The 26,019-nt window shown below is 48.9% G+C and overlaps 1 protein-coding gene across 2 annotated transcripts in view; it reads right to left on the bottom strand.

Annotated features, from left to right (window-relative positions):
• Positions 1-26,019, bottom strand: part of NSD1 (nuclear receptor binding SET domain protein 1) — a 66,759-nt gene that overhangs the window by 20,327 nt on the left and 20,413 nt on the right. Inside the window, exons 4-18 of one of the 2 annotated variants that reach the window (XM_082324337.1) lie at positions 25,366-25,538; positions 20,790-23,370; positions 17,113-17,234; positions 16,686-16,977; positions 14,760-14,869; positions 13,601-13,670; positions 12,720-12,835; positions 7,843-7,986; positions 7,300-7,423; positions 6,558-6,758; positions 4,944-5,123; positions 4,458-4,614; positions 3,958-4,163; positions 3,228-3,340; positions 298-567 (exon numbers count right to left, since the gene is read on the bottom strand). In XM_082324337.1, the coding sequence (XP_082180463.1) occupies positions 298-567; positions 3,228-3,340; positions 3,958-4,163; positions 4,458-4,614; positions 4,944-5,123; positions 6,558-6,758; positions 7,300-7,423; positions 7,843-7,986; positions 12,720-12,835; positions 13,601-13,670; positions 14,760-14,869; positions 16,686-16,977; positions 17,113-17,234; positions 20,790-23,370; positions 25,366-25,538 (4,859 nt within the window). The remainder of the gene's footprint in view (positions 1-297; positions 568-3,227; positions 3,341-3,957; positions 4,164-4,457; positions 4,615-4,943; positions 5,124-6,557; positions 6,759-7,299; positions 7,424-7,842; positions 7,987-12,719; positions 12,836-13,600; positions 13,671-14,759; positions 14,870-16,685; positions 16,978-17,112; positions 17,235-20,789; positions 23,371-25,365; positions 25,539-26,019) is intronic. The other variant, XM_082324338.1, reaches the window with a different exon arrangement.

Raw genomic sequence — 26,019 nt, 5'->3', positions numbered from 1 at the left:
GGCCAGTGTTCTGGTGTACTCCTAAAGCCCATCGTCCACACAAGCAGACAGATTGAGCAATCGCCTTTCTTACCCTGTGCGACATCAACATGCAACCATTTTCTTGGTTAGCTGAACCAAAACAGTCTTGTCAGGACTGAAGAAGTTAAATTCATCCACTTCTTTCCTAAATGGTACTCTACAGCAAGAAGTCTTCTTCAAATTATGGAAGATAGTAATTTTTCTAATCTAGTGAAACCAACACTGAGCAAGAGAGAAGTGGCAAGAGAAAATTACATGCAGAAACAGAGTACCTACCTTTCTGATGTCTGTTTTGGCTTGCAAGCCCCAGCCTCGTGCCAGCGTGCGGAAAATTTGTACCTCGGGATACTGCCGCTTGGAGAAGCACTGGTTCTGGCAGCGCTCCCCAGCAGGGCAGACCATGGGGTGGCATTCATAGAGCAACATGCGATTGATGCATTCCGAGTCCAGGCCGCATGGGTTTTCATCTGTTGGTTTGCAGTTGCAACGCGGTATCTCGGACAGGTCTGCCGTGAAGATCTGCACCTTACCCACTGGCCGGTTCACCTTGAACGCACACGAAGGACGTTAGCTCTTAAGAACAACAGGTTATCCTGACAGGCACTTCTACGCTCAACCCTTGCCTACGAGCTGACAGGCTGCAGTGTGAATTAGTTACAGCGAGAGGCAGAAGGACACAAGTAGAGGCACATACGCACTTCTGGGCACGCTGTTTCAAGAGGTAGATGGTTAGAGGCAAGAGCTAAGGAGGATGCAGGTCCCCCATTCGCATCCCCTGGTGCAGTGGGTATTCCGTGACCCCGGAGCGGGGAGAGGCAGCCAAGTGTCCCCCTCCCATCACCACCGTGCCGACATCCAGCCCAGGTGGCCCAGCACTCTCGCTGGGTGCACACCATACCCGTGACCGACACCAAACCATTTTCTGCATGAAACAGCACCTTCTCCAGTTTCTGAGTGTCGGGTCCTTTTCCTTCGCTTTTCCTTACAGCCCTGGGTTTTGAATTTGTTACCTTCAAGCTGTTTTGTGCCCTCGGCTGTCACTACGAGAACCAGGCTGGCATGCCCGTGACAGTACAGAGGGCCCACCTACGCACCAGGCCACAAGCAGTTAGCTCCCTACCCAACTGTCCTGCAGATGCACATGAAAGAAAAACCAGGCAAGGCTGGGGTTGGAAGGCCCAAAGAGGAGCTCAGAGTTAAGCCAACGAGCTCTCTAAAAACCGCTCCGGAAGGAAGCAGAGTGCAGCACCGGGTGGAGAAGCGACTGGCATGTCTGTGGCACGAGCAGGGTCCTTTGGTTTTGGTTAAAGGCAGCGAATGCTGAAAGGCAGGCAACAGAGAGTCAGGACTTCGGAGAGAGACACTGAAGAAAAGCTCCTTCCTGTTCTTTGCCCAGGCGAGCAATACATCAGCTCCCTTTCCTCTCCCAGAACATGAAAGGAGAGGATCATTTAGTAAAACTACTCCAGCCCCCACACAATTTATCTAGTCCCACCCACAGAGAAAAGTTGCTGCGCCGTAGCCTGCAGAGGCGGCCGAGCCCTTATCCTCCTTCGTTTAAAAGCAAATCCTGCAGAACGCCCCAATTAATCTCTTCAACACACACAGCCTCCCCTTCCTCCTAGTACTGCCTCCCACCTCTGACCTTCCTTGTCATTCTTGTGTTCTCCTCTGCTGCTTCCCATCTCTTACTCAGACTGTTAGCTCAGCACCTCGGCGAGAGGGACGAGACTCACAGGATTAGGACCGTCCACCACCGGGCAGAGAGAGGTGCCCTCGCTGGCTCTGGCACTGCCACCCCAAGCGACCACGGCGTCGGAGCGCGGTGCCCCTCTCAGCAGGCATGCACACCCAGCAGGCCTGCCCGACTCTCCGAGGCGCTGCTGGTACAAAGCCAGCTCCAAAATGCCTGGACAAGCCACAACCCTGGTGTGATGACGGATCCCAAGTGTATTTTGCAGCAGTCTCTCGTGTTGCCGCTCCTCAGGATGGACCCCGAGGTGCTGATCTCCTTGGAAGGCCAGGATGGGAGCGGACACAGCCAGCTTCGGCCACTCCACCCTGAAGCCTTCTCCAGTTCACCGTGTGCTCCTGCAAATTGCTTTGCTTTCACAGAGGCAAACAGCTTGCACCCAGACCTCAGAAGAGCTGCCATGGCTAAGGACCATGACCATTATTATTTATATTAAAAGGGTATTTCAAAGGCTCCAAACTGCTTCCAAAGTTCCTTCATGTCGTGGCCAGAGACAGGCTTAAAAATACCTACAATGAGAAACTGGATTTCCTCCACTGAAGCTGCCTGACCTATACTGCTGCCACAGCATTCAGTTGTGTTCTTTACGCTGTACTGTAACTCAGGCAGGAGCTGCCAGCCTAGAAATCCTAGCTAGAAATAACAAGTGCCAGCAATCAGTTACGCTTTCATAGTTTGCCACATAAAAAGGGAAGAAGCAGATAGAGGCAATAAAAAAAGAGGAACACAATCCCTGAGTCACTGGGCTTCTGATCAGTCTGGACCCACACCTCAAGCACATGTACCCGCTTGGCCCCAGCTCTCCTCTCAAGTCACCTCCATCCTGTAGGACTTCTACTGCTCCTCCAATTCTATCTCAAAATCCAGCCCTAAACACGAAGAGTTCCCCAAAACTCAGCAAAAGGGCTATTCCTGCACATACATCTGCTTTGATATTTCTGTTCAGTCACCAACTGATACAGAAGAAGACATAAAACAGCAGCAGAGATAAAACAAGATGCTATCAAGCTCCAGCGTGGGTCACCATCCTGCCCGCAGCTCTCCTCCACTGCACCCTGACCGTCTCCCGTCCCGCACCACCTGGGGCGCCCACCTTGCCAGCAGCACCACACAGTACCTGCGCACGTTGCGCATTACTAACGCTCTCCCCTAAGTCCCCAAGGTAGAGAGACGCTTCCTTCAGACCACACAACTGACATGGAACAGCACAGAGATGTCCAGATCTGTTCCAGTAAATCAGAGCACCTCTGTTACTGGTGTCCAGCTTCCATACAGCTCTGTGCATACATGAATCCTTTCGGTGGAGGATGACTTAAAATGCCAAGAGGACCAAAGTAACCTTCAAACGCAGCCAGATGCCTGAACAGCAGAAATATTTCTGTATACCTGTAGATCACCTGCACCGACAGCTCAAGAGTTCTCTTCCATACCTGCCCCCCCCACCTGCCCTCACCTTGATGTGTTTGTAGGGAGGAGGTTTCTTGTCATTCTTTTTGTCTTCCTGAAGCTGTCTCAGTTCTTTCTGTGCCTTCAACTCTTCAAATCTTACTGCAGCTTCCTGAAGAGCTAAGCGAGAGAACAGATGGTGTTATGAGGAACTCCCTCTGCTCACACGCAGCTGGGCTGCCAGTGTCCACCCAGTGCTCACAGCTCCACAAGCAAACCTGCCTGGCTGCACACTCCAGAGGCAGAGGTTCGCTGGAGGAGGGTGAAGGGAAGGCCCAGGCAGCAGGGCACTCGTAGGGACTGTTGTTACGGTAAGGGACCCGTAGGGACTGTTGTTACAGTAAGGGACCCGCCCGTGGTGATGAAGCATCCCAACTGTCAGCTAGCTTTTGGGCAGAAGCGTCAGGCAGCCGCATTCACAACTCTCAAGTGCATTTTTATATACAGATAACGACTGTATTAGACACAGGGAAGCTGACAGAGCAGCAGCTCACATTTAGAGCAGCTATGTCAGAGCTGGAGAAGCATTCAAGATCTGCATGCACTCCTCCCTCTCTGCAAGCTCAGACCAATGAATATTCTGGGTGAACTGGATGACAGATTACCAGCAGCTCATTCTGCAAATTTAACTTAGCGTTAGCTCTGAAAAGATATTTTCTCTGTTATAAGAATATCATTTCTCCGAATGGGAACGAAGAGAAACAGAACCTGTACCTCCCTGGATGAAGACAAGTTACCTTTCTTGTATATGCCATCCACGCCCTTCCCCATCTTGTCTTTGCTGCTGACATCACCTTCCATGTAGGGGAACACACGGGCCTGGTGGGTCCACAGGTAATCCTTGGAGCCGAAGAACAGCACAGGGAACTCGCCGATGTCATGTTTCATTTTCTGGATGTTGACAGGAATTGTCCTAGGATGGCAAATCTCAGCTGGCCACCACCTGCAACACAGGGAAGGGCAGATGAAACCTCTGCCTTCCCCACTTCCAACCACCTCAGAAGCATGCTACTGCATGGAGACCTGGGGGGAAAGTGTGTGAGGGCTACCCGTGAGGCTGGTGGGGAGACAAGAGGCTACTGGAGGAGGAAAGCACGTTTTACCAGCTGCTACATGCACGCAAAAAAGTCAGAGGCTGCTGCACTGTACCCTGCAGAGAGGAGCAGCTTCTCACCTCAATCACCACGAGCATTGCATGAAGAAGAGATGGGGACAAGTCTGTTCTACCTCCACCTACCTGTAGCGCCCAACTTTCACCCAGACTACTTCCTTGTAGTGTGGCTTTTTGCCTGCCTTGCAATCATTACAATACCAGCTTCCCTCCGGCATCTCAATGTTTAGACACTCACGGTGAAACGCAGCCGGGCACGACTCGCAGCATAAAAGGCTGCCCCCTGCAAAGAAAAGGAGGAGGAATTTATCAGAGTCACTGTGCAAAAGCCCTTGACTCCACACGTCCAGACAGAAACAGCTGAGGAAAGGGCACGATGCTCTTCTGCAAACCCTTTTCAACAGCTCGTGCCCTACTCGTGCTACACAAAGAACCCTTCTAAGGATCCAGAAAAAGTTCTAAGCCTGAAGTTGGACTTAAGCGGGGATGGATAGGAGCTGTTCTCTGCAGTTCTCACTGGCACACTCTGCACGGGCAAAGCTTCTGCCCGCTCTAATGACTTCTTGTCAGGGCCTCGCTTGGTGACAGGGGACCCAGCGCGGACCGTCTCACCTTCCGAGCAGACAAAGCACCAGCTGACGTTGACGTGCTCGTGGTTGCGGCAGCCCCTCCGTGCAGTGAAGTGGTTGGGGCAGATGATGCTGTTGGAGGCGAGGACCACGGACCCAGCAGCGAGGCAGAAGTCGTTGGAGTGGTAGGCAACCGGACATCGCACACAGCGCATCAAGCGACCTAGCACCGGGACATGTCGGAAACACAGTGAACCTCTGAAGGAGGACGGTATTTTGTTTCCTCCCAAAACTCATCTCTATTGATACCTAAGCTCAAAACAAGCAACCATAGGTGATCTTTGGAAATGGAAACCAATCTTAATTTTTTATAGACTGTGCATGACATACTCACTAGATTCCCATGAAGTTATTCAATATAACAAAATATATATAAAATCACATATATATATTGGTATATAACTTATACACAGTGACATTTTTTAAAAGTGAAAAACCTCCTGCACGCTGCGCAGAAACAGTTCAAGAGTTCACAGACTGGGACTGCTTCCTATCATACACAAATAATTAGTAAATCAGCTCAGACAGTAATTACAGAGGGGGTGTTCCAAGTGCTTAGCTGCACATAATGAAACCAAGCCACGTAGCTTCTGAAAACATCGGTGCTTGCCTTTCCACTTTATCAGATTTTACCCTGAAATTCCAGAATGGAGAATTCAGAGTTGCCTACAGGCCTAATTTATCCAAGACAATTTATCCATTTATTCTGCGAGCCTGTTTTCAGTTCCTCACAGGAGACGATTACCAGGGAAAGAGGTGGGAGGAAAGGGGTAAATCCCACCACCGAGAAGCAGCAGCCAGAGGAACACAACGCAAACGTTCAGTGGGGAAGCGGTCAGCTGTGGGCTCTAGGCTTTAGTGTTGCCTTCTACATCAAATACTGATATGTGAGGGAAAAAAAGACAACTTTAAACACAGACCCTGAGGATAAAAATAGAGCTGGTCTCATTGTCACTCGTCTTAAGATACCAAGGATTTGAAGAAAGGCAGTTTTAGAAGCAAACATACAAGGCAATCACGTAAAAGTTTTAAGTTTAATCATGTGAGATAAAGGTCAAGGTATTGCTGCAAACAGCTCAAACAAACATTTGCCCGAGCAGCTTAGCCCAAGGGTGTCACGACTGCAAGACGAGAATTTGCATTATAAAAAAAGGAGAACTAGAACAGTATCGTAGTTTTTACTACGCTGCTCTCTATCCCGTTGCCTCGATAGCCAGTGCTGCTAAGCAGGCATCGTCTGCAGCGCTGGCTCAGTGAAAAGCAGGCAGGAGAAACATGAGAGTGTCCGTACAGCCCCAGAGACTTATTGAAAAACCCTGAGAGGCGTGTGGCATCGCTGGACGTGCAGGCATCCAAGTGCCTGGACAGAAGAGAACATTTGAGTTGCCACATCTGGCCATCAGGAGTGCTGACGAGCAGCAGCCTCGCACACAGACACCACCCCTTCCGAAGCCATCCCTCAGCAAACGCTACAGCGAGCACTGGGGCGAGGACAGAAAAATCAACATCTAGCGGACCAGGCAACTGCACGGTGGATGTGAAACAAAGAAAAGGGTTCTGACTGCAGCCCCGGGACCACCCTAGAAGATTTCAGTACCTTTAGATGCAGAGACGTTTGCTGGGTTAGCAGCGTGACAAGTCATGCAGATGTGCAGGGAGCATCGGAAGCCCTTGTTCTGCATGACCGTGGGCGGATACTTTTGTATGCACGCTTCATGGTAATACTTCCCACAAAGGGGCAGCAAGCACCGTTTTACATCTTCCCCGCAGCTCTTGCACACAAAGCAGGTATGGACCCCTGGAGAAAGAGCAGCACACACAATACCAGTCACGCAGAAGGGCTAAATGAAGACCTGACGCTTCCACCGGGCTGCCTATTAGCACAGCACAACTTCCCAACCTGCTGGACCTAGCCCAAAGCACAGGTCTCCGCAGCAGGCTGGTTTTGCCTGCAGCTGCAATAAAACTCCAGATCGAAAAAAAAAAAAAAAAAGTTATTATAGTTGTGATTTCAAGCCAGGGAAAAATAAGAAGAAAACTAAAAATCGACAGCCCTACTTAGCCATTGCCCCCTTTCCAGCCCGCTCCAGACTAGTCCCAGATAAGAATTTCCCCTTCTCTTTCCCACCAGATCCTGGACGTTCACTTCTTCGCACCTCACATGCCTGAATCAACAGTAAGACCAGTTAATTAGAAAGTCATTATCAATCATTTAACCAATAATCACAGGACAGAGAGCTAGTTAGCAGCCCTGCTGCAGGCACATCCCTCCAGCAAAGGAATCACCAGGTAAGCACCCAACGAGCACCCTGTCCTGCGCTCAACAAAAGCTGCCGTACCTGTGGAACACTCATTGCAGATGAATTTGCCCTTTGGCATCTCGGAGAGCCCAAGGCACTGCAGGTGGAAAGCACCACAGCACTGCGCCTCGCACAGCAACAATTCCCCTGGCTTCTCGCAGATCTGCAGGGAAAGAAGCACAAAGTCAGCTCCGAGCCACCTCCTTCCCCAATTCATCCCGAACAGCAATAATCTGTGTGCTGGCCTGGAGTGCCGCTGCGGGAAAATGCCAAGTTTTCCTTGTGACAGTTAATTCAGGTGGTTTGTGCATCACCACCGCCATTTGCCATCCAGTCCCCGCTACCATGCATCGGCTAAAATGAATTCTACGTTGGTCACGTCTCCCTGACGTGTGAACTTCAACAGGAGGAGAGGCAATCACAGAGGAAAGGCTCAATTCAGAGCACAAAAATTCTACATTAATTCTACAAGAAGCACCTTGTGGCTACCTGTGCTTATCTGGGGCGCCAGCGTGTCCCAGAACTTACACAAAAAGACTTTACAGTGGTAAAGCTTCAAAGAGATTTCTTCAAGGACTTTACCTGACACACGTTCTCCTTGAGAGCTGCTCCTCCTCCACGCTCCCCCTGCATCTTTTTGGACGAAGGCACTCCATGGTCGTTCTCTGATCCCTCTTCATTGCCCTCTTTGGGGCTTGCAGCAGTCCCATGAACCGATGTCTCCCCCTTTAAAAAGAAATCCAGAATCAGGGCTGTCAGTAGTTCCCGTCCTGACTTGGAAACTACAAATTCAGCCACTGAGCACGTAACAGGTTTGGCAGTTGGTCTGCGCGCGTTACCCACCCTGGAGAGAACATCCCCCAGACAGTTCCACCAAAAGACTTACAAGAAAGGAAAGCAAAGGAAAGAACTCTTAGTTTGCTAGATCATTAAAAAATACACACTCAACACAATTCTTTTCCTGTGCATAACCCCTCTCTGAGGAAGGAGTCATGGCTGAGGAAGAAAGCATTGCCCTGCATAGAAACAAATCGCGTAGGCTGGAATAGTCTGAAGCATTCTGCATGCTGATGTCTGCTTGCACTGGAAATGCAAATGAAAAACTTCAAACAATCTTTATTGCACTTGTCACCCAGCAAATGACCCAGACTCTTCCCCAAGCTTGTCTCGGCTTGTCCTAACCCACGTAAAATGCAGGGACGTAGGTATTCAAGGCCTGTGTTAGTATGAATTAGCTGGCCAACGCCAAAGCGAACAGCGCAGCAGGGCTTTACACCACTGGCCTGCCTGGGGCAGTGACTCTTTCATAAGCATCTGTCCCATAGGAGCACCACAGCACTGACCCTAACATCTGCTGGTGAAAGAGCATCCCACCGAGATGGGCTCCGAATGATAAAGGCCCAACCACACCCTCACGGGCCAAGTCAGGGATCCTGCCATAAAGCATCCCGAGGTGGAAGGACACCTCCCGATGTGTCCATGGGACCTGCCCAGACACTGGTAGAAGGAAAGAGAGCAGCAGGTATCCTAGGGGCACTTGTTTCTACCACAAGATACTGCTGTCCTGGAGCTGCACGTGGCAGCACTGCCTTCACTTTGGTCAGGACGGGCAACTAAGAGCTAGGAAACGCCATCCTGCCAGCTCCCAGGTACAGCCAGAAACCCTTCAGCCGTCCCACCAGCCCAGCTGCCGCTCCGGAGCGGGTACGCCTTAAGGGCCATTAATGCTGCACCAAAACGATGCCTTTAGCTAAGCGCTTTTAAGGACCCTGCCATTTTTTAACATCCCAGCTCACTGCAGTTAGCTGAGTGATCTCGGTGCGTAGCTGCCAGTTCCTCCCTGGGTCACCAAACCATACCCCAGTGTACGCCCAGACACAAACTGGGCACCTGAAAGACCTCGTGAGGAATTCAAACTGCTGGCAGGAGCAGCAGCCATCCCTCTCACCCCTTCAAGCCTGCTTGGTGCCAGGAGTCCAGCTAACGATCACGAGAGGGAGCTTTGCACTGCTTTCTGTACGGGAGAGCATCAGTCTGAACACAGTCTGGGCAAAACAAGGACATAAAGATCTCCCAAAGTTTAAAGTTGGAAGAACCTGGAGCTGGTATTCTGGTCAGATAATGATGCTTCCTCTGCCTGTTTTGTTTGTTTGGGTTTTTTTTCCATTCCCTGAACGTAGCAGTATGCTTTTATTTGGGGACATTTTAAAGCCACCCGAGTTCTGTGGAGCAATGATGCACTGGTGCACTGACAGTGTATTAAAGCACACAATACAAAGATGAATGTTATAAATTGCCTTTATTGAGCACAAATAAGAAAAGTCAAAGTCCCAGCTACAAACTACTACCAGTTTAACATACCATAGGGTGCCCAGCCTTACAGACTATCATCACAATCTCGCTGGAAGGCTGGCAGCGATGCAGCCTGCGGAATACTGACAAAGGAGCACGTAAGCTGCTGCCACCCTACCGCACAGCCCTGGCAGAGGGAAGGGAAAGGTCTCTACAGCACTGGTAAAAAGACCATCTAAGAACACAACGGCCACCTTTGCCTCTATACGCAACGGCATCTTCTCAAGCTAAGTGCTACGATACTTCTGCTCCTGCAGCTGTATTTCTGCTAGGAGTTATGTAGTCTGCTGCAAGGCAGCCCTCTGGGCCAACCACTCGCTTTGGCTCCTGGAATGCTCCAGGAGCAGCACCGGTGACCAGTGCTCCAAGGACTGGTTACAGCTCAGGTCCTCCTATTCCTACATAGGTGCTCCCTCTTCTGCTCAGCTCAGCAGTGACCTCAGGGTTGCAGGGGTCACTGTAAGGAAGAACAAGAGCAGTGTTAATCAGCTACTGGTATGGGCAAACGACGTCAGCTATAGCTTCTGCTTACGCTGGGGCCCTGGTGTTACAACCACAAAGTGAGCTCAGCCCCTCTCGTGGTCACCGAGGACCCGGTCAGGAGGGGCAGGGTGCTGGTAGACAAGCACCACCCGTGCTGTGGGCACTGGCACTAGCTTCCTACTGCAGCTTAGGTTTCAAGACAGCGTTTCAGAAGGGGGGACATACTCAGGTTTGCTACAGACAGAGGTATGAGGGATTTAGAACTGGTTTGTCCTTCCATCCTTCCAGCCGCTTTCTACCAACGGCTGCTAGGACTCCTTGGTTTGAACCCTGATGGCATCTTTCACATGTTAACGGAATGGGAGACTAAAATGCATCTAGGAGTCACATCACATTAGCCAGCAACTCCCTCTTCAGTACTGAAAGCATCTGCTAGTAGCGCTGCTACCTTAAAAACTGGGCCCACGCTGCCCAGCGTGGCAAAGCACGCTCTAGCCCTGCTCTTTCAGCCCAAACCCATCCTATTTGGTTCCGCAAACAGCCGGCCAATCTGCACGTTTCGCACGCCAGGATCTTAGCCTTATTTTAATCAATGCTCCCAGAACCGCAGAGGGAAGGGAATGTCAGAGCCAGGCAGGACGGCCAAGGCCAGATAGTTGTGCTTTGTCGACAGGGAGAAGGGGATCGCCATTCAAGGCCATCACTCAAAAGAACCTCTCGCACTGTTCCCCCGCCTTCCCCTACCCAGCGTGAGCACTGCAGAACTACATACCTCCTACAGAGGGCAGGTCTCTCATCTCGGGTCTTCTTCCAGAGCTATCTCTGCTGCTGTATCTGGCACATCCTCAAAAGCCTGGCCTGTTCTTTGGCACAGCCTGACCTTGGCTCACAACCTTGACAACCATTTCAACAGCATTTTCCATCCCCTTCTCTCAGTCTCTTGCTGCCCTGATGTTGTAAACTTGCACTCCTGGCTCCACAGACAGGCAAGGACAGAGAAAGCTGCTTGGTTCAGCCCAGGCAGACAAGCTTTCCTCTGCCCTCTTTTCCTCTGAAAGCAGCTGGATCCAAGGCTTCACTGCGCTGTATCATCAGACCGTCTATTTCTTCTAGCACCGTTCAGCACAAAGTGGAGTTCCTTGCCTGGCGCGTGGGAAGTCACTCAGGGACCAGCATGGTCCAAATTCCACGTGAAAGCACAACTGCGTCTCCACAGCACCCCAATACTCACCAGTACGCATGCACTCCCCAAAGCCAAGGGGCGAACGCTCTCGCCACAGCGGCTCAAGAGACACAATCACAGAGAAATGGATGCTGGCAAAAGGCGCCAAGCATTGCCATTTGGGTTTTTTGGCATGGTTTACCGTACCTAACTTCAGGTACTCAACACAGATGTCTAAGGGTGGAGGCAGTTAAGACTCCCTGAGCATTCCTGAGGGAATGGTGGGTGCGGGATTCAGAGCCATGGCCTAGCTACTTTGCTGCTCTGAATTGCCCCCTCTTTTCTTCCCTATAAAAGATTCACAGCGGGTTTGCTGGCTCAGAGTTGAGTCAGTCTCTTAGCGGGTGCCTAACAGCAGACAGTGTTAACTGCCCCCCAGCATTGGCAAAGATATTTGTACCGACTTCTTTGAAACACGATTCCAGAGGAGCACACTTCAGAAAGAGCACTAACACCAATACAGGAAGGCTTGCATGGCCCAGGGGTATTACCCCACTTTATCACCCCCATCAGAAACGCCCTTTTCAAAAAGCAGTAGCAACAGGGTGGATGGCATTGCTCAAACAAAGTGGTATGAGGTTTGTGCTCTCCTGGAAGCTGTATAACAACAACAAATATAACAATATATGTCTATAATTGGCTCCTGAAATACATACTGACTATCCTGACAGAACAGCCTGCTGCTGAACCTGGGCCACTGGAAGTGAGAGGCGATGGTGAGAGGCCCAGAGGTGTCCCGCCTCTCCCAGGAAAAGTCTTGCTTCCCCTACACTTGGTGATACCTGGCTCATTCCTAAAAGGCAAAACGTGCTTGTCAGAGATATTTGTACGCCAGCTCTGCTGGGATGCAGTAGAAGGGAGTTGCCCCAATTATCCCTTTCTGCTGGATGGCAGAACGTAATCAGAGGCTCCTGCAAGCCGTCACGGACAGTCCCCCCCCATCCCCTCCAACGCGGTTCTTGGCTCACCCCAGCGTGCAGGGGCAAGTGGAAGGAGGGGTTGAGGTCCACAGTCTAGCGCTTGTGCTTCTTACTGGTGTGTAAAAGGGCAAGATACCCACAACCACCAGAGAAGAACTTTTACAGCAGTTAGACCTTCTGTGGTACAAAGCAAGATGCCAGGCAAAACCTGGTTCCATCAGATCAGAACAGCCTCTCTCCTGGAGAATGAGCTGCGTAGCAGCTTAAAAACTGAGCCCGAGTTAAGTAGTCATCACAAAATAGCTACTACACAAGGCAGTATCTTCAACTTCAACCCCAGCTAATGCAACTACATTGGTGGGACAAACTCCCAAATGACAAGCCAGCCAGCCAAAGAGGACCTGGGCTAGGCTCTGCCAAGTCCCCTGGGAAGTAGCAGACAGGTTATAGGGATGACAGCACGTAGGAAGACCCAACAGTACCTCAGAGTGTGGGGTCTCCCCCAGCCCCTCCTCATTTCTCTCCTTCTTGGAATGCATTGCAGAGGGATGGCGCTGTCTCTTCCGCTTCCGCTGCTTCTCCAAGAGCTTTTCAGAAGCTGGGATGCAACAGAAAGACCACTCAAGGAAAATGCAGAAATAATTCTCTTGCTACAGGTGCCACCAGCAAGTTCTACACCCTTTCCAAAAGCTTCAGGCTGGGTCCTACTGTCTTTGAGGGCATAAGGGCTGGGGCAATACCAGCCTCCAGGCAGTCTGCCCTCTGTCCTGCGACCATCAGAGGACCACCAATTCCTACGGGTTTAAGCTTCTTTTCCTAGGCTGCTGAACAATATCACTGACTTTCCCGAGACAGCCCCCCAGCAGAAGAGAAGAAATGCTATCAACACAAAGCTTACGTTGATAACCAAATGCTGAAAACTACCTTCTCCCACTGCGCTGCAATAAAAGCTTCCTCGTGTCGACACCAACGTGATGCAAAGGGAGACGGGGAGCTGCACAACTGTCCATGGGACAGGGCAGCCACTGTTGAGCCTGGTCACAGCACACCATCAGGCAAAAGACAGGGCAACGGCACAGGACCTGTGCTGACAAGTTTCCTTCAAACACCCGGACTATGAATGAGAAGTGAACATCTTCTCACGGAAATATGAACCCACCATCTCCACTTTTCATAGGGAAATCAAAGACATAACGGTACCTCGGGTAAGCAATCTGGGTACCTATTTCTTCTGCCGCTGCCTTGGCTGAGGCAAACACCCTCTGAGAGCCCAGGACACGTAAACCCTTACACACACACAAAGCCACAGGCACCGACCCAAATGTCACCAACAGCCCACCCCCGCAGCCCTGCCCTCACTTACCTTCTCCCAGGTCTGAGAAGTGGGCTGGTGAGTAGAGCTCAGAGCTGTCGCTCTCCGAAGGGCCAGTGCCCTACAAATAACACAGAGTCAAGTCACCCGATGCAAATCAGAGATGCACGTTCCTCAGCCACTCAGACCCTTTACGAATGACTGCAACATGTAACTTACAGTTCAGGTTATGAATTCATCAGTGATTAGAGACTTTACAAGAAAACATCTGTTTTGTGTGTGTGATAGATCCCACATGGAAAAGTCAAGTCTCTGGGCAGGGAGGAATGCTGAGTCTGCTGTGTCTTGTGCTCACCAGCATCATCCGCTGTTTCCTGAGCTCTCCCAAAAAGGCTGCTAACACCCTGTAAGCTGCTGGGAACAGCGACTCTCTTCTGGCTTTACACTTTTACAGAGCTTAAGACTGAAATACACTGGCCTCTGCATTACTGCAGCCATGATAACTGCATTAAGACTGTGCCACACAGAGAGAGAAAAAGGAAAGAAGGAAAACTGTTATTAATCAACCTTAGAAACAGTGGCAACAAGTCTTGTGCAGGTGCACCACCTGAAATAATTCTTGACGAGTTGCTTTTTTCCAAATCACGTCACTGAATAGCGAGTATTTAGCGGAGAAGAGCAGCATTTTCTTTACAAATCTGCACCGAGCACTGCACACTACACGTGACCCAACTCAAGCCTCCATCCTGCTACAAGCTTTGCACTTACATACCGTTCACCAGCTCACTTGGGAAGGTAGGAAACACTGCTCAGAGGAAATCTGATGGAAAAGGACAAAGCCTTAGGTTCGAGCCCAAGCTACACCGCAACGTAACAGTGACAGAAAGCCTCTGCGCAGAACATTTCTGCTCACACCTTCCCAGCCAGCATCCGGATGACTCCTTTTCCATATAAATCAATGAAGAGAGGAGATTTTACAGCCAAAACTACCCAATCCCCGTTACAAGTGAGGAGGGGTGGGGAACACATCTGTATTCAGCAGATTTCTTCATCATAACACAGCAACCAGCACCTTTGGGAAGGGTGGACCTTTGCTCCTGGGCCACAGCCAACAAAAAGCCACAGCCCATCGCACTGTGTCTCATTCAGCGGGGTCTGCTGCCTAGGCTCGTTTTCTATCTGGTTTTCAAATGAGCTGGAAGGAAAGTACCTTCTTTTGGGGAGTCCACTCGTCCTTCTTTGGCATAAAGGCAGTGTCCAAATCATTGGATTCCAAGAGCTTTTTAGTGGGCTTCCTTTGACGCTTGCTTTCGAAGTTTCCTGCAATGAAACTCTTCGCATGAGATAAACGGTGATTTTCTTCTCTTCAATCAGTCTAAGACCATTAAGCAAATACCAATCAACAGTTCAAAACAATCTGCTTCACCCCGTCTTTGGGATCATAAGTTCCTTGGGCAGAGATGCCAATTACCTGTTCCTGTACAACTTCTACAAAAATGGACCTCAGTCTGCCATGACCTTCAGGCATACCTCAGTACGTAATACAAAAATCCACCCACAGAAGAGAGACTATGAAGTCAATGCCAGCAGGTAGCGCTTCCCGGCAGCGCAATTCAGATCATAATTTCCCAATCGCTTTGATCTGGCGTAAGGCAGTCCTACCACGGACAAATACAGCCCTGCCTCCTCTCCCACGCCTCTCACACCGGCGTTCGTATGCTGCACATCGTAAACAGGCTAAGGACACGTTCCCGGTTAAAACTACCTGGGAAAAGACACCCCACACAAACCAGCTGAAACCTGCACCGTTTCCTACTCAGGCTTTTTGCTAGCACTCAGGAGGTAACAAGTTGCTAGACCTGGGCTCATCCACACTAATTTTGGCAACAGTATAAACTTAGAAGCACCATGAAATGATGATGCTGTGAGCGCAAGAGGCTCCACAGAAAGAGCCTGCTACCCATCCTACGCTGTTCGCCTGCTTTATCAGCCTCGGCTGCGTCCGTTCTCTGGCACGCACAGCTTATGCATCAGACACCTGGCAGAGGGACAACGCGGCATCGTTCTCAAGGCAAGCCTCTACCCGCGGCTTGGGCTCTGCGTGCTTCACAAGAGGTGAGTTTTCTCAGGAGGGGGAAAACCACGCAACCTCTGTGTACTGGATGTTTGCTGCCACTGCTGCACCCTGTACTGTTCTGCATCTCCCACCTCAGATTCACATCCCCAGTTTTTCCTCCTTTAATCCCCTCCAACTTTCCCTTTCCATCTGACACCTACAAGCCCCCAAAGGCAACCCCTCTGCCCTGAAACATCACAGGCTGACCGACCTCCCAGTGACTGTACCTCTGTCTGCTTGGTTTCATTTTTTTGCCCATAGGGCCTCTAGAACAGGAACAGCGTGCCCTCCAAGTTCACACAGCCAGAACACCAGGGCTTTAACCCTGGACACGTCTTTAGATGCTACCAAAGAATGAACGTACTGCAAAGTAGACCCTGATGCTGACTCTGTTGGAAAGGGTGAAAGTCCGTCAGACCGCACTCGCTCTTTGTATGCTGCGCCTTACTGGAAGCTAAGGCCCTGGCTTGCTGCTAGTACAAGTCTCCGACAATTTCTAGATGCTTAGAACCTCTAAGAAAAAGTTTTTGCAGAGGGATTTCTGTGCTACAATTCCCTGAGCTCACCAGAAGAGCAAAAGGTCACCCCACGAGCTGTGCGGATTAGACTTTGCCTACCAACCTCAGCACAGCGACGTTCCTCCAAAGGGTTTTAACAGCAGCAAGAGACCTTCGAGCTAAAGGAATGCCACTGTTTACAAGCACAGATGGCAAGGACTCCGAGAAGGAGTTGTGACTTTCTTCATTTGGATAAAGGGATATTCCACGCCAGGACCAAGGAGGACCATCATACGCTACAGAAAGCTAAAAGCATAAGTGCAGTCATCCAGCTCACTGGGTCACCCACGGCACCCACCCCCTCTCCCTTCCCAGCACCAGTAATGGTCATTGAATGAAGCAGAGCAAAAACAAACTCAAAATCAGCAGCTACTAACCCTTTCACTCTGACTGAAGCAACAATTTCTGCTGAGCTTGTGACACCTTCATTTACGTGAGCAGAATCACAGCACCTCCCACTTACCCGATTTCAGGAATCTCTCTTCTGCATCTGGAGAAGCAGAAACTTCAGAAACATCCGAGGAAGACAGCACCAGCTCTGGAAAATCTGAAGGCCCTTCTAGAAGTTGATCAGTGGGATCAGTGGAATGGGATCCTAGTTCCGAGAAGGAGCACTCTGCTTCAAGGATGGGAGGGGACTCCTTGGTCGAAGATGGAGTTGAAACCAAAGGACTCGGCCCCCGCTGGGTACGTCTGTCAGGACTGCATTGCGCAGGAAGACCTCCTTCAAATTCAGGCCTCACCACAGAATTCACCTAGCGTAGCGAAACATGTTGGTGAAAACTTTCATCCTGCATGGCATCACACACCGCAACAACGCTCGGCCGGCGAGAACGCGTCGAAAGCACACAGACCAGAGCCTCAGGGTAATAACCAGAGCCTTCACCCACCTTTTGCAATTGCTCCTGGCCCTTCTTTGATTTTTTCTTGGGTGCAAATAAGTGATCATATTCTTCTGCATATTCCAGAAGCCGTTTACTTGGCTTTCTAAGGCGTTTCCTCTCTGAATGTACTAAGAAAAAGGAAAGCAGCTTCAAGACTGTGTTTCTGAGACGACTACAAGACAAAATTCTCCTCATCATCTGTAGGTAACAGTTGCTCCTGCCTTCTCTTCCAGAGGCTCCACGTGGGAAGAGCCCTGATACTCCTTTCGCTTTGATACAGCCTTATAATTTTTGAGCTGCCTATTTTCCACAATCCTGACGTGGCAGGTGGGATTTTTAAGGACCTAAGGGACTTCAAGCAGTTCAGGTAAGAAATCAAAAAACATTCGATATCTCCGCGGCTCCTGGAATTTCACCCAACATCTCCCTAGACAAACTTACACCTAACCTACTTGCAGTACTTTTACCAAAACCTAAGTCCATTAGCAGCTCAGACTCATCACACTACTTTTGCTGTTAACCCAAACTCCTTTGAGGGCACGGGAAAACAGTGTTTTCCCGTAACGCGGTTCAACCACTAGTTTCACTAGTAACACATAAGCCTAGCTCCTTCCCTTCCCCTCCTCCCTGGCGTATTTTTGTATATACTACAAGAGCCTTGTATTCCCCATCTGCTACCGCAAGCCCATTTATTGCCTTTGCTTCCCGACAATAGATTCCACAATGAGACCCGGGAGCGAACGCTCCTGGCCAGCGCCTGCAAGCTCTTCAGGGCTCAGATGTCTTTGTTTGCGCAAGGCCGCGCCATCGCGAGGGAAACCCAGTAACAGGTATTTCCTCGGCGCAAACCTCGCCGCCCCTGCGACACCGCCTCGCCGCCCCAACGCCCCGCCTCATCTCTGCTCAGCAAGCTGCAAAAGCAAGATGATGCACATTTAGGTCTTTTTCTCACTTCCCAGGGTAGCGCTGAATTTTCCCCTTTATTAGCGTTCAAAATTTTTAAATAATAATCATCAAAAGATTTCTCCTAGTCACAAAAACATTTGTGGTCTCCTGGAAGTTTAGGAACAAACAGTAAATATTCTCTTTGCTTCTTTTCATGTGTTGGGGGTGGCTTTTTCTTCTTGAAAACGGAAACATTTTATAACAAAGCATTCCAGCGCAACACTTCAGAACAGGGATGTTGGACAAGATTGCTACACTTTATTGTGGCTTTGTGGTTAAACAAGCATGAAAACGTCAAACTTGGCCAAAAGAAAAGAAAGGAACAACTTTCTCAAACACAGCTATTTTCAGCTTCTATTAACGTTCTGCACAGGTGCCTGGGCGAAATACACATTTAGCACAAAACCAGTTAGAGGATGAGTATCCTCACTGGGCAACTCTTTAGAGCCCCGGAGCCACGCAGCAGAGCACACAGCACTGTGCCAGAAGGGCTGGCTGAACTGCATTTTTTTTTCCCCCAAAGCGAATCCCGTACAAGAATCCCAAATGCAGTCTGACTGGCACTGGCAAATCGCATACCTGACGAGATTATTTTTTTTTTTTTATAAAAATGTTTTACGTCAGCAAATTCCACCAATCTTCACTTCTGCCTTATTTGCTCTAAATCGCACCACAAAGTTTGTAGCAAAAATACGCCTAATTTTGCCATTCAACTCTGATGAAGACTTTATATACTTTGAGCTTAGGAGAAATTACACCGTTGTGACTGCCGTTCGTTGTGATCTCTTACGCTGATACTCTGCTGCGGACCAGGATTAGCCACGTCTTCTCAAAGCACTGGCAAACAGAGGGAACTCCTCCTCTTCTGCAAGCTGCAGTTAGCCTGACTTCCAGCATCATTCTCTTTACTTTCTACGTAATTGGCCTTACTTGATATAAAGGAAGATTGGTTTCTGCTGGGCTTTTCACAGCATTAGAGGTTTACTCGCTACCGCCAGCACACTGGGGACGTTACTCCTCATACACGGAGGCTCCGGTCCCTCCCTATGGCACATTTATACGGATAAGCTTCAGGTGCGATTCAAGGTTCATGCGCTATTTAGGGCAGGGGAATTAGATTACACTGCAGTTGCTGATCTGTCACTTTTACAAGCAAACCCAGGCCCTCGCTGCATCCCTGCGTGCAGCACCAGGACAGCCCTGCGCTCCTCTCCACCGATGCCACCTCGCCCAGGAGCCTGCTGCCTTCCTCCGCCGCTTCTCTCCTCTTAATATTCCCACCTCTTAGCAGCTCTTCTTCTCCAACTCTCTCTGCGGGCTTGCGTCTCCCATCTCACAGAGCAACATTACAGGGACGCTTCAATTGCAAAACCATCACGAAGCCACAAGAAGCCGGCTGCGTTTTAGCGCAAAGGAGGAACTCGCTCCCTTGGGCGGGCTGCGGCGCTCCCGCGGCAGAGCCTCGACAGAACAACGTGCATCCTCTCGCCTGCTCTGCCAAGACGTAAGTCCTCAAAACCATGCAGCCACAGCCAGAGGAGTCAGTGAACGATTAAGCTTGTCATGATTTCAAACCAGAACTTTTACCCCGTGCGTTACCTCCTACGGGCTCGTTTCGTGCCTGCTGTGATTTGCCTTGGGCAGGTCCTACGACCGCTAAGCCAGAAGCTGCCTTTTCCACACTGAAACAGAGGTGCAGGCAACCTCCAGCAACGCCTAATAGCAAAATTCACGCACCAAAATGCGCACCGAGGGAACGCACAAGTGACAAAATGCACACAGGTTCAAAAATCTGTCAGGTTACATTAATTTATGATATCGCAAAGAGATTAGAGCAATTTCGTTTGGTGAAATCTACGTAAAAATTTCAGTTTCTGGTTTTCCTTAAGGTTTGCTTCCCCAGATTCTTTGCAGAAGCCTGAGGGTGGTATCTGTTGAACGTGGTTCTGCTGGACCTATACCCTCCACACACACATTTTTGGGTTGGTTTGTTTTGCTTTAACCAAATGTCCCCATCTCTGTGGGAGAGGCAGGGCTGTCTGACCTTGTGGTCCTCAGAAGCCTCCTCCTTCCTAGGACATTTCCCTTCCAATGATGCTGCCATCTTCCAGACCCACCTCCAGCCCAGCCTCCCCCTCTTCTGTCCTGCCCTTCGCCCCTCGGGCAGCCACACCACAGCTGTAAATTAGCAAATCTGTGGGGTTCCCCAATTCGTTATTAGCAGCTAATAAAATTCCACACTGAAGCACCGAAAAACACATTGTCTTGATGAAATCCTACAGAACAAACCAAAGGCGGACTCTATGCCAAATAGCACCAGTAAAAAAAATAAGAGCAGCCGCTGAGGCTCAGTTTCCCACGACTTTCTAGCGCTGATCTATCCACCTAACACCAAGCACGTGGCTCTAAGCAACACGTTACGAAGGTCTAAGTTTAAAAAAAAAAAAAAATCCCAAGCTCAGAAGGATGCTTATTTTACCTTTCACTGTGGAGGAACTAACGATTTGTAATGTATTTAAACTTTCTGACCAAAAAGCTAAGCGCAATCCCATCATCGCTCTGCCTTCTTTGTTCTCCATGCGCACAGAGAACCCAAAACCAAGGTATCACGCTTTCTCCAGCTCAGACGTATAGATCTCCATGTTGTCAAACAGCCCCAAGTTCCATAACTTATGCTTTAAATGAAAAGGTATAAAAGTATACAAATACACACTCTGGCGCAAGTCCAGCTCCCTTACCTTGTGCAGAGAATTCAGACTGGGGAGCAAAGTTGCCAAGCTCTGTTTCTGAGTCCATCACACTGTTGTTTGGCTTACCACATACATTCAAACGTTTCTCAACTAAGTCTAAATGATTCTCATAGTCCTGCTCTGTCAGGTCTCCCTCAAGCACCTTGGCGTGAGGGGAATGCCTACGTCCCAAGCACTCATTTCCCTTCAGTGAAAAGCCACGAGAATTCAGGCCAAAGGCACTCTCCAAGTTTCCTTGTTCCCTAGATCTACTGATGTGCTTATTAGATCTAGCACTGCTTTGGTTAAAACGCTGCCATCGCTTTTTGGGTGCTACGTGATTTATATCATTAGACTCATCACCAAGAGAGCTCTCACTATTTGCCTCTGAATCCAAGTCTGGACTCTCCCCATTTTCAGCAGAAGTGCAGCTCTCAATATTTCTACCAGCTTCAGGTCTCCTTCCAATACGATCTAAATTGTCATCAGATAAACAGGTAGAGTCTTCATCAGTTGAATGTTCTGTTAAATCAACAGACTCTTTCCTCTCAGTATCTTCTGCTTCATTACCTAGAGGACTGGTAACCGAACCGTGAACACGGAATGCACGTTCTCCTGAATCTCTGGATAACCGACTTAGCAACTTACTTGGCCCTCCTGGTTTTAAGTCCTTTCTGTTTGAAACTGTTTTATCTCCAAGCTTTGATGACTGCTTAGATTTTGAACAGTTGCGCTTGGACACGCAATTTGTGCCGTTTGTCCCAGAAACAGCAGTACTCGCGGGCTCCCTTTTACTAGTACCAATCCCCGTCAACTTGGTTGGAGGATTGCGTGAAAATGAGGAGTTGCTTATAGCCGAGTTTGGATTTACTGTTTCCTGGACACAATCTCCATTTTTTTCTATTTTATATGGGGGACCTACAATAGACAAGGACTTCAGACCGCTCGCAGAATTGCTTCCAGAACCATCAGCTGTGCTGGTATTTCGAAATGGGACTATGTTTTGACCAGTCATCAGTTGCTGCTCTTTTGTCTTACTGTCATGCATATCCTTCAACATCATTAACAAGGTGCTGAATTTGTAATCTGGCTCAATAGGCAAACGACCGTGACCAGAGGCGGAAGAGAAAAGTAAAGGTACTGTGGCCTTTGGAGCGCCAGAGTCACCAGCATCATCGTTCATGGACCGGTAAGACAGCTCCTTCAGCTCGGACAAGACGTGTTTCACCACGGCCGTTTCTATTTCAGCAGAATCCCTGGGTTTCTCGTGCATGTTGTTTAACAGTTTCTGACCATCCACTTTTCCGCTTCTCTGAAGAGAATCTCTCTGAAGGCCAGAGAAACCTTTGGTATCGGAAGAGCAGCGATTCACACCACCCTCCTCTTCTGCAAGAGAAGGCTCCAACCCAGCAACTTTTTCTTTATGTTTGCATTTTATACTCCTGATTCGGGGCAATTTCATGCTTTTCGGTTTTAAGATTGCTTGATTTGCAACAGCAGGCCAGGAGCTGTCCTTGGAAACACTTTGGGGAGTAGTGTGCTTGTTTGCTAGGGAAAGATTGTCATTTCTCACATCTGAAGAGCGCTCGAGAGCCGTCAATGACCTCTCAGCATCAGAGAAGCCTACTTCAAGCTCCCCATCTGCAAATTCCGCGTCGAGTCTGCTGGTTACTGAACCTCCCAGAGGCTTGCGATCTCTGTATGACTTCTTCCTGGCCCTTCTGTTGCTCTTCTGAGAAAGATACATGGAAAGCTTAATGTTTCCACTTGACGTCATAGGAAATTCCTTCTCCACCTTATCTGAAGAATCGCTAACTTCCAGAGCGCTAGAGGCTCTCTCTGAACTTTGGTCCATGGTATCTACATCACTGTTCCCACCATCTGAGAGGGAAGAGGATGAATCGGATTCAGTTTGCTTTTTCTCAATACCAGTATCAGACGCAGAATAGTGTATTTGTAATTTGGAACTGCACAAAATGCCCAGGGAGCTCTTCTCTCTTTCCAGAGATGTGCTGGAAAACAAATCCCCTTGGAGCATATTCTTCAGAGCATCACTTTTACGATTCTCATAGTCTGGTTTCAAAGTTGTCTTTTCAAAACGTCTTTCTCCGAAGGAGGAAAGCAAATGGTTTTCCCTGGTGCTACTGGATGCTGTTAGGCTGTTGGCAATCCGGCGAAGCTCATGAGATGCGTGTTTATCTGGTAGGTCCCCAACAATCATGTTTCTAACTATGCTCTCTGGCGTTTTTTCTTTGATTTCTGCCCTAGATGCTTCCCCTCTTGCACCACTCTTTTTTACTCTAGTCCTTTTTCTGCTGTCAGAGCTCTTTTTCACATGTGGCTTGATGTGCAATTTTCCTTTTTCACTGGCCGGGTGTCTGGAGTCAAATGCCAAGGTTTTAAAACGGCCATTCAGCTGCCTGTCCCTTTCTGCTCCAGGGCCATTGGCATAGTATTCCGACTGCAATTCCTTCTCGCTGTCCAGCTCGCTGGAGTTCTGGCTGCATTTTTGATCCTCCGCCCCCCCGAGAAGAATGTCTTCTGCCTGTCCAACACTGACTTCCCATTTAGCCATAAATCTTTGAGGAACCTTAAAGTTGGAGGAGACAAAAAAAAAAAAAGAAAAATTTGATGGGGTAAGCAACAAGATAAAAGCGAGATAGAGACACACAAGGCACAGAACGGAGCGACAGTCCTGCACTTTGCATCTTTAAGACAAATCACGCGGATTCCCAGAGACTGCACCCAGCGGACACAGAAAATACTTCTCCTGGGTAGGTACCCTGCACTCCTGCTGAGCCTAATAAAAACCCCTGTGCATTCCCAAAACAGAAAAAAGGTCCCTGCAAGCACGGATCTCCCAGGAACCAGATGTCCTGGCATCCCAGCACACCCTGAACACAACAGCCTGTAAAGGGGAATGCATATGGTATGGATGCCTGGCACAGAAATGCAAAGCAACAGCCAACAAGCCTCTCGAGGCAAACGCAGCATCATTTTCCTTAAAATATTTGAGCAGACATGTTTGCTTTGCTCATTCTTGATTCTTCCTGCATCCCTCGAACTCAGAGCACAATTCAATCTTCCCTCTCCATCAACTCACCTCGGTACAAATATGAGATCCAGACGCACATGTAAAATGTACTCTAACAAATTTAAAGACCTAGAAGTCTCCCGGCTTTAACTCTGTACCTTTAGCATAAAAGAAAAAGCACTCTCCATACTGGACAGGAACCTCTGCTAACATCTAAGAACAGCACGAAACTTGTTTCTTATCTGTGCGTGTTGTTCTTGGCTGCACCACAGCAAATCAAAGGCTTCACAACTGCTCCTAAAATCAAAACCAATTCCAAGGCAGGAGGAAGAACTCAAATTTCTGACACTTTTACTTTAAAGAAAAAAAAAAACCAAACACACCAACAAAATTACATCTCAGCAGATTAAAAAGTTTTATGGAGCCTGGTAGCAAAGCAGCCAAATACTCTCAGCTTTGCATCAGATCCTGGCTTCCAGGGATGCAAACCTGGACATTTATGCAAGCCACAAACATCCAATTCCCTTTGCTGCTGCCACACTGGTGCTGCCATTTACATACAGGATGAGACTCCGGTCATGCAGCATTTCTAGGACCAGAGAAGTTACTTGGGAGCACGTAACTAGTTGTTAGGGGGCTGCCAACACAAGGGGGAAAGTCTTTAGAGAAGATACCGAACACGCCCTTGGAAAAGGAAAACCAAATGAAAGCATTACACCCGGGGACTCGCATCTGCAAGAGCACATTTCATCTGATGGTTTTGCACGACCATAGGTTAAGTACATAACTGCTAATAAGCCTCTTGAAAAGAAAGAAAAACCAGACACCATTGCATAGCAGGACTATCTGCTCTCTTACAGTAACGCAGAAGCCTCTGTATTTCTTCACTTCAGCAATTCTAAAAAGTTAATTTCTCCAGTCACCTTCCTAAAGACGTAGACCAGACCCCTGGTCTACATTATCCTGGCTACAACTGTTCCGGGCTGTTATGTTTGGAAACGGAGATGATGCGATGAGCCACAAAACTCATTCCCACACAGGCTCACTGACAAAGCTTTTTCCAAGGCAAATTATAAGTCCTCACAGGTTTCTATAAAGAGAATTACTGAAGCAGGGCTAAAAACCCCACTGCTTTATCTCAGTCAGTGATCTAGTGAAGCGTGCAACTCCACCTCTGCTTCAGATCAGCCAAAAGAGGCTGCCAGCGAGCACGGGAAGTTATTTAGAAGTGCATCGTAACAGACATCAGGAGAGGGCTGCGCCGCTGAACGCGTCTCACGCCGACAGAGACCTGACTCCTCTGCCTCTCCCAGCCGTCTAGGGCAATAAAAGCAGCAGGCCACACCCCGACATAAAAGAGAGCCTAGAAACTCCCAGCAGCTTACAAACTACGCTCGTTGTAAGGATGCAAAGAATCGCTTCCCCGGCCGCACTGCTGCAGTCGCTGCCACAGAAGAAAGCTGTCAAAGCGCAATTCCGGGCATGAAGGAATACTTTGTACTGTGCAGATTCAAAGAATCCAAAACATATTAGAGAAAACAGATCTTTCACCTTATGTTTGTAGCCTTTTTCCTTTTGCTTTCCTCTTCTCCGAAGAACAGGCAGCTCTTCAAACTGGTGTCTTCCTTCAAAGAGGACAATAGCTTTCCCAGCAACCCAGGTTTTCTCTGAAGGTTCTCCTAAGGCATCCACATAGTACTCTCGGTACGGTCTCCGATTGGAAACTAGTTTGAGAAATTTAACAGAATTAACCCCTTGCATATAACAGAATAAAGACACACAAAAAGAATCACAGTAAAGCGGTAACAATTTTGCCAGTTAATTTTCAACTCCTTTTTGCTTAATAACATTCCCACATGAATGCCAGTTCAGGGGATTTCTACTCCGAACTAAGGGAGACCCCTTCGATCTCTGCTATGTTCTGTGTTGCTACGCTCTATTTCTATATATTTTTTTTCTCCTTACAATTGATTAACAGGTCCAAGATGGATCATCTCCCTAGAGCAAAGACTATAGTTTGGCTGCAAAAAAAATTGCAAAAACCTCTAAATATTTTTTTTCCCTTGAGACACACAACATAATAGGCAGGACATTTCTTTTTTGCTACTCCCTGATTAATGATTAAACAGTCCAGTCCACTTGACCGTTGGGAAAAGGCAACAATGTGCCGGCAACACCCAGATATGACATCCTTCTGGATAGGAT

This window comes from Platalea leucorodia, assembly GCF_965183815.1.
Source record: "Platalea leucorodia genome assembly, chromosome: 11".
Classification (NCBI taxonomy): domain Eukaryota; kingdom Metazoa; phylum Chordata; class Aves; order Pelecaniformes; family Threskiornithidae; genus Platalea; species Platalea leucorodia.
Note: the sequence above shows the minus strand (reverse complement) of the source record. Positions and strands in the feature narration are given on the sequence as shown.